This window comes from Nicotiana tabacum, chromosome 8 (genome assembly GCF_000715075.1).
Source record: "Nicotiana tabacum cultivar K326 chromosome 8, ASM71507v2, whole genome shotgun sequence".
Classification (NCBI taxonomy): domain Eukaryota; kingdom Viridiplantae; phylum Streptophyta; class Magnoliopsida; order Solanales; family Solanaceae; genus Nicotiana; species Nicotiana tabacum.
The window spans coordinates 172,799,449-172,808,016 of NC_134087.1; the positions used below are offsets into that span (position 1 = coordinate 172,799,449).

At 36.3% G+C, this 8,568-nt stretch overlaps 1 protein-coding gene across 1 annotated transcript; it reads right to left on the reverse strand.

Annotated features, from left to right (window-relative positions):
- Positions 1-5,150: 5,150 nt before the first annotated feature.
- On the reverse strand, positions 5,151-6,840 carry LOC107764444 (protein DOG1-like 4). The gene is made up of 2 exons (XM_016583009.2): positions 6,104-6,840; positions 5,151-5,523 (listed from the first exon to the last, which is right to left on the reverse strand). The coding sequence occupies exons 1-2, from the start codon at positions 6,578-6,580 to the stop codon at positions 5,296-5,298; spliced, it is 705 nt and encodes a 234-aa protein (XP_016438495.2). The 5' UTR covers positions 6,581-6,840; the 3' UTR covers positions 5,151-5,295.
- Between the last annotated feature and the right edge of the window lie 1,728 nt (positions 6,841-8,568).

The window sequence follows — 8,568 nt, forward strand, 5'->3', positions numbered from 1 at the left end:
TTTTGAGTAAACTTAAGTTGGGAAAGTCAATCAGATGTTGACTTGTGCAAATAAGGGCTCGGATGTGAATTCTGATGGTTCGGATAGCTTCGAGAGCTGATTTGGGACTTAGGAGCATGATCGGAATGTGTTTTGGAGGTCCGAAGTAGATTTAGGCTTGAATTGGCGAAATTCGAATTTTGGCATTTTCTGGTTGATAGGTGAGATTTTGGTGTAGGGGTCGGAATGTAATTCCTGGAGCTGTAGTAGGTTCGTTGTGTCATTTGGCATGTGTGTGCAAAATTTCAGGTCATTCGGACGTTTTTTGATAGACTTTTTAATCGAAAGCGGAATTTGGAAGTTTTTTGGAATTTTTGGCTTGAATCCGATGTGATTTTGGTGTTTTGATGTTGTTTTGAGCGTCCCGAAGGTTGGAAAAAGTTTGAATGAAGTTATGGGATATGTTGTCAGGTTTGGTTGAGGTCCTGTGGGCCTCGGGTGAGTTTCGGGTAGTTGAACGGATCATTTCTAGTTGAAAAAGATTGTAGAAAATCTGTTGTTAGTGTTGCAGGCGATTGTGCTTCGCGTTCGCGAAGGGTTGGGTTATGAGGCAGTAGCGTTGGTCTTTTCGTTCGCGATGAGGGTCCTGCATTCGCGAAGGGTTGGGTCATTGTTCACCGCGTTCGCGATGGGGATATTGCGTTCACAAAGGTTCGAGTGGCTGAGGCATCGCGTTCGCGAGGGGTGCTCGCGTTCGCGTAAGAGAAATATTAGTCAATGATATTTTGTGCTTCGCGAACGCGAGGCTTTGACCGCATTCGTGAAGACGGATTTCAAATCGCTGGGCAGAATGTTTAAAAGGCCATTTTCGTGATTTTTGGCCTAAGTTCACCATTTTTGACTCGGTTTTGGAGCTTTTTGAGAGAGATTGAAGAGGGAATCAAAGAGAACTTCTTGGAGGTAAGCATTATGGACTTAATACTCGATCCTATTGTGATTTCCACCTAATTAAACATGAAATTTGGGGGATTTGAAGCCTAAATTGGGGAATTAGGGCTTGGAAACTTGAAACCTTAATCTCGGGATTTGAGGGGCCATTTGTGGTCGGATTATTTTATTCTTGCTATGTATCAACTCATGGGAGGATAAGGATTCTGTTGATGTGATTTTTATCGAATTTCGAGACGTGGGCCCGGGGTTCGGGTTTGACCAATTTCGGGATTTTTGGTATAATTTGATTATTCATGCATGGGCTTCGTTCCTTTAGCATATTCTAATGTTATGATTCTGATTTTGGGTAGATTCGGTATGAGTTGAGGCCGAGGCGAGAGGCAAAGGCATCGCGGAGTAGTAATTCATCCAGTTTGAGGTAAGTAACCATTGTAATCTGGAACTAAGGGTACAAAACCCCGGTATTTTGTGTTGTTTTGACAAATGAGGCGATGCACATGCTAGGTGACGAGCGTGTGGGCATGCACCGGTAGGGATTTTGACTTGGTCCATCCCGTAGCGACTATTAAGCCGCGTATTTGATTTGAAATCTTATGATAACACGTATTTTAGAGGTTGATACTATATTATGGGATGTATGACATGTTTGGGGCCTTGTGCCGACCTGTTGAGATCCTTAGGGGCATTTTTACTGTTTTCCTCACTCTATTTGTTTGAAAGCATATCCTCAGTCACGTTTTACCTGTTTATTATTTAAACCTAGTTTTTACCGCTCTAATTCTTAAAATGTGAAAACTGTTTGGGTTGCGTTTCCCTGATTTCTACTATTATGCCCGAGTGGCTGTGAGGTTAATGACTGAGAGAGATTAAGGACCTAATAGCGAGGATTATACATAGATTATGGATCGGGCTAAACGTCGCGAGGATATTATATGTATATATTATGGATCGGGCTGCACACCGCAGCGATACTTATATGGATCGGGTTGCACGCCGCAACGAATATGACACTTATATTGTAAGAGCCCCTACTGAGTCTGTACACCCCCAGTGAGCGCAGTCAACTATAAACTATGGATCGGGGTGCACGCTACAACGGTTATTATGATTATTACTGTTATGAGATATTATTGAGCCTGAGTGCGGAGTGTGAGTACTGTGTGACGAGATATGAGTCACGAGTGACTGAGAGGCTATATTTATGAGTGATACCTTGCCGAGGGACCCATTTATGATATTTTGCTGACTTCACTCTTCTTTTTATAATAAGTCTCTATTGAAAAACTGCTAAGTAAATGATTTCAAAGTATTTCAACTGAACCTGAAGTTTTGCAAAGAATTTGGGTTTTAAACTGTTCAGTTTGATTTGATACTCTGTTGTGTACTCTTATATATGATTTTTAATTGCTCGTCACTGCATTCAGATCTTATTTACTTTAGTAACTTACTGAGTTGGCGTACTCACGTTACTCCCTGCACCTTTTGTGCAGATCCAAGTGCCCGAGCGGCAGAGTGAGGGTCCCCAGCATTATCGGAGCTTACCGGAGATTGCAAGGTAGCTGCACGGCGTCCGTAGCCCTGCTTTCCTCCTTCCTATCCTTGTTTTTCGCATTTTTAGACTTGTTATGTAATAGGCAGTCGGACTTGTTGTATTTAGAGGCTCTAGACTCGTGACACCAGATAGTTGAGCTGTGTTGGTTTGATGTCTTACTGTTTTCCGTACATTTCAGTGATTTAGATATTTCTTATGAAAAATTAAGACTTAATTAAATGTTAGAAAAAATATTTTTATTAAAAGAAATTGACTGTGGGTACTTGATTGGCTTGCCTAGTATCACGACTGGGCATTTGGGGTCATGACAGCTATGTAATGGCCTATGGCGTGTTATTGATAATGTTTGTGTGATGGTATAAAGGGATATTCTTGTTGTGCTTATGACTTCCTTGTGTATGTCATGTATTAACGTGATTTGTGGCGTTGTTTCCAATGTGCTAATATGTGCCTCTGTTATAACTTGATATTTTGGTTGCCATGATGAATTTACCTACATGTAGTTGTTATTTCATATTCTGTTGAGTTGTTGGTAACATAACAGATTGAAGTAAAAAATAAAGTTGTTATTATGTATTACTTTATATTCTAGATAAATTCCTCTTGAACATGATATTGGTAACTGACCGGGTACAATATACGAGGTGACAAGAGGTCTTTGCCGTGCGATTGTGGTATATATATTGTGGCACAGGATCTTTGTCGTGCGAGTGTGACTTGTATTTTGGCACAAGGCCTTTATTGTGCGAAGGTGATTGATAATGTGGGCATGAGGTGTCATATGTGCACAATTCTATTTGATGACTTGTTGTTGAAACAGGGGCCTTTACTTGTATTAAATTTTTGTCATTTGATCTGATGAGATTTGAGCTATTTTTTCCTATTATTCTTTTCGTTGCTCGTCTTTGATATTGTTGCACATGTTATTTAACTAATGCGTAACTTGACTTGAATCTCGTCACTACTCTACTTTGGTTAGTCTTGATACTTACTTGGTATCGACTGTGGTGTACTCATACTACACTTCTGCATATTTTTGTGCAGATCAAGGCATTGGAGATAGCGGGCACAGCCTGTGAGAGTTACTTCCATCGCAAGGATTCAAGGTAGAGTTGCTTTGATCATCGAAGTCCTTTGGAGTCCTCTCCTTACATTTGTACTGTCAATTTTCTATCCGAATAATATTGTATTTTGAGATATTTTTCCATGTATTCAGTTAGAGTTCGTAACTCTGTACTACCTAGTCTTAGAGATTTGTTGTGATTATCGTCGGGTTGGATTGTATCACCTTTATTTTCACATTTATGTTTAACCCTGTTCAGTATATCATGTCTTTATTGTTTTAAAAATTAATAAGCAGTCGGCTTACTAGTTTAGAGACTAGATGTCATTATGATCCTCAAGGTAAAATTTTGGGTTGTGACATAACACTTCATAAAATCTCAGGAGAGGTTCAGGTAACTGAGAATATGAATGAAGAGATCTCTATGTTATGTCTTGAAAAAAGGAGGTTGGAACCAATATAAATGTTCGTCGACTACATCTATCATGACGCTAAATATATATGAGGATCTTAAGTATGAAGAAACAATTCAAGTAGAATTGGTTTCATATAAAAGACAAGTAGTTTTGGACCTACAGTTCAAACACTTGAAAGTATAAAGTCAATGGTGTGTGCAATCACTTTTATCTATCTTATATGTCTGGTAGGACATGAAAACTTGATATACATCTAAAGTGTAGTTATATGGCTTATATGACTTAACTTATATGACAATCCCTGAAAGGTTTAAATCGCTTAAAATATATACAATTCTTGGTCCTGAAGTACCACACCCAAAGTGCAATTTGTGCATATATGTATCTTGCTATAACTATAAGCATGATGATGTGATAGTGAGAACTTATACCTTTACGGAGATGTTGAAAAGGTCATTCCACGATATTATATAAAGATATTACATATCTATCAAGAATGATAATTTCAAAGTGTAACATATTCATTCAAGTTAATATGGCTGATTTGTTTATGAAATCTCTACCAACGATCTTTTGAAGATGGTGCACAAGATTAGAATGTGAAGGCTCAATGATGTGAATTGATTGTCTCATCAGGGGGAGTTAATATGCGTTGTACTCTTTTTCCTTACAAGGTTATGTCTTACTAGGTTTTTCTTGCAAGGTTTTTAACGAAGCAACCAAAAGACGTATTGTTAGATATGTGTACTCTTTTTCCTTCACTCAAATTTTTCTCTACTGAATTTTATTTTAGTTAAGATTTTAACGAGACACATTATCTGTTGAATAGACTTCAAGGGGAATGTTAGAAATAGTATTGTATTTAAAGTGAATGTCTATCTTTTAGAGAGTTTTTAAAGTTTGTTACTCTGTGGCTAAATCACTTTTCCCCTATAAATAAAAGAGTTCTATCTCATTACAATTCATCTCAAAATCAATAAGAATTTTTTTTCTTTCTAATTTTCTCTGCAATACTCTTATGTTCTTTTATTATATTATAACAATATTGAAGTAATTAGAGTTTACAGTTCAAACTCGTCACTGCGATCTAAATTATAATGCTTTGGTCACATGATACTAACTACCGAACCAAACTACAAACTAAACTGCTATCAAAGGTATTGACTCCTTAAAAAAGGTCTCGAAATCGAATATTAAAGATGAAAAAACTGTTATTAAAGAGCATGTTATCACCCTGAAAAGTGAAACTTTCCCGTAGATCTGGATTAATCGGAGTCCAAAACCAACACACAAAGTGAGAAACAAACGAAAAAACCAAAGTATAAATCAAAAACTCATCCTTCTGCTCGTTGACGGTCGTGATTGACTCCCCAACCACGGATGCCAAAGAGCAAGTGCGCTGCTAAAATTAGGAACTCCGCCGCTTGTTGTGCTGTTAAAAGCTGAAGCAAGTTCTCAATAGTCTTCATCCTCAGTTGATCTGCTTTCTCTAATATCTCCACCAGCCTTCCCATCTTGCCATCAACGTCTCCCATGGTTCCAATTATAGCATTTCCACTATCCTACATGTTAATTGCAAATATACAATTATACGTAACGCATTTAAAGGAGACCTATAGGTACAATTTTAAAGAAAATTTAAAATATTGTAATCTAGAAAATTAGTGTACATAACGAGGTACAACCACTCCGACTAAACAGGCAATGTCAAGTGTCTAATAACTTCTACTCTTGTTGACACGTAAAACACTTTCATACTATAGGTATACTTAATTAAACCTATTATAGCACGTCATCTGTTTTCTATTGTCAATATAAAAGAACTTTTATACTAATATGATCACCGGATAAATAACCACAAGCGATCTTCCATTAAAAATAGTACTTTAAATTATTATCTTAAAAGTAAAGAAAGTTACCTACTATAATATATATAAAAATAGTACAAGTTCTTTACACAAAAATATAAGTTCTATGTTAACTAATTTTACTACGATGGACTTTTACACATAATTTTTTTTTTTTGTTTCGTAAAAAAATTCGTACACACCGTCAGTGTATAGATGCAAAGTAAGAAAACAAAAAACCAAAAAGAAAAAGGAAAAAAGGGAACAAGAAGAAGAAGAAATTCCAGCTGCTTGCCTGCCAATCTGAGAGTTGTTCAGTGATAGCATTTTCTTGCTGGACGGTTTCGTACTGAAACTCACTGAGCCGACTAAGCTGATTAGGTGAAAGATCCCCAAGGTCACCGTTACCGAACCCACGAAGGATATCAACGATTGGAGACTCAAAAAGGATGCTGGATTTAGTGTAAATAATGTGGAAAGCAGTAGTCGGTCGCCAACCAGCAATCCAATATAAAGATCTCTCTAGAGAATTAGACCATGGTGCACTGAATATATGGAGTATGTCATTTTTGGCAGCCATGGACTTGACACGGTAATATTCGTAGTAATGGGAAGTGAATTTTTGGACTAGATGTGTGTGCAATTCGTGTTGTTCTTGGTTAGTTGCAGGTCTTGGGGCTTTCTTTAGTTGTTGGACAAGTTCCCGGAGTTGTTCATGCCATTCTTCGTGGAATTGATGGAAACCACTCAGTTTTCCTTTTTGTTTATACATTTTTCCCCCTAGAAATTTAATTGAGACTCTAGGGTTGAAGTTTAAAACTTTGGTTAATTTATAATCGTTCAAGTTAATTTTTCTAGTTTTCTGGTTTTGGTTTTGATATTGTAGGCTTCTTGGGTGGGTTGATTTATAGGCCTTCGAATTTTGGAAGCTAGCAATATATGTGCATGATCATAGAGAGGTGGCGCCTGCAGTCTTTTGCTTGGGACTCGGAAGATATGCATCAGGTGGAAGATCATGTCCCTTCATGGTAAGGACAAGTTATTTCGACAAAACATCTATAATTAGATGAGGAACCAATAATAGTTGATGAGTTTCGATAATCTCAATGTGATTTATTGGTCGAATTGCTTTCGTTTAAAGTAACTGAACCCAATTTTTATTTTTTTTCTTTTTGTAAGTAAACTGAACCAATGTTAAAATATCATACAGTCAACATATACCAACCAAAAAAAAATGTACCGGCATCGAATGCATGTACAGAAATAATAGGAGGTACATTTGGGGCAAATGATATCTTTATTTATTGAGCTAGCTAAATGAAAACATTATTTATTTTTTCCAAAAAAGAAATTTTAACTTTTATTTTATAGTTATATATAACAAAAAAATTATCTAATACTCCCTCTGTTACAATTTAAATGACACAATTTCTTTATTAGTCTGTTCCAAAAAAAATGACACATTTCTGTATTTGGGAACGATTTAACTTTAAACTTTTTATTTTACCCACTTTATAATGAGAAGTTTTTATAGCCACAAAACTGTCATGGCGCCATAAAGCTTTTGCCCCTTAAGCTTTAGGACTGCATGTCTCAAAAGTCTTCTTTTTTTTCCCGTAAACTTTGTATCAAGTCAAACCATATCATCTAATTGAAACGGAGGGAGTAATATTTATGCATTTAAAAAAATGTGTATTCATCGATATAGGTACACGCGCTAAGCGCATACCATAGGACTAGTACTATATTAAAAATGCGAAGGCCCTTAACGAAATTTACTCGCCTTTTTTACCTTTAAAAATAAACTTTATATTAGACAAAATCGTAATTTTGTTATTTCTTAATATTTAATACTTTGAAATCAACTAAATGTTGACTATTAAATTATTCATTATTTAAATTATTTACGAATTCCTAATATTTAGGACTTTAACACATATATTTTTTTGGACAAATAAGAGTATTATATTTTCTTTTGCTTATATTTTCTTACGTCAATTTCTACATGAAATATGTTTTAACTTATAATTCTGGGGGAGGGGGGGGGAGGAGTCTATATATTCTACTATATATTATTATTAAAAGAGAGACATATATAGTATTTAATAAAATATTTTTTAATTATTAAATATTATGCAAAAACATCGACAAAGAGAAAAAAATGTTGCTTGAGTATGAAAGGAGTTCAAAAATATCTATACGCTATATCTGTATACAGGTGAACTCGGGGTTAGCGCATGCCTCGAGTTCCCGGAGAGTAAAAACGAAGTAAGAAGTGTGAGTGTATGAGGTAGAGACCGAATCTGAGGACCCTTTGAGTCGAGGCTGGAACAGGGTGCTCACCACTGGGTCTGACAACACGACACCCCTAAACCCGAAATGAGCTCTGAGACCTCGGAAAGCACTGCAAACAGTTGCACACGACTAATAGAGGGTCGTGATATCCGCACCCAACCGGATATCACGTCGCAGATCTCGGCAGTGTATCAGTGATTGATGTACAAGGAGGATTGTTATCTTTTTTAGAATTGTACTAGGGGTAAAACTTCTCTGTTATATAAAGGGGAAGTTTTTTATTCAATGAACATATTGTGATACACTTATCAAGGCAATACAAACTTATTTCTCTACTATTGAAAGGTTCTTATTTTAATTATATTTCTTCATATACATTTGGTTTCGAATCGGGAGCAAAATTATTGTTCAGCTTAAATCGAAGCCCGGACTAAATGTCACAACTGGTTTGGTTATTTATTTTAT

Coding starts and splice junctions, on each gene's coding strand:
- LOC107764444 (XM_016583009.2), bottom strand. CDS start 6,580: ATGTATAAACAAAAAGGAAAACTGAGTGGTTTCCATCAATTCCACGAA. Junction 5,524..6,103: donor AACAACTCTCAGATTGGCAG/GCAAGCAGCTGG, acceptor ATTAACATGTAG/GATAGTGGAAATGCTATAAT.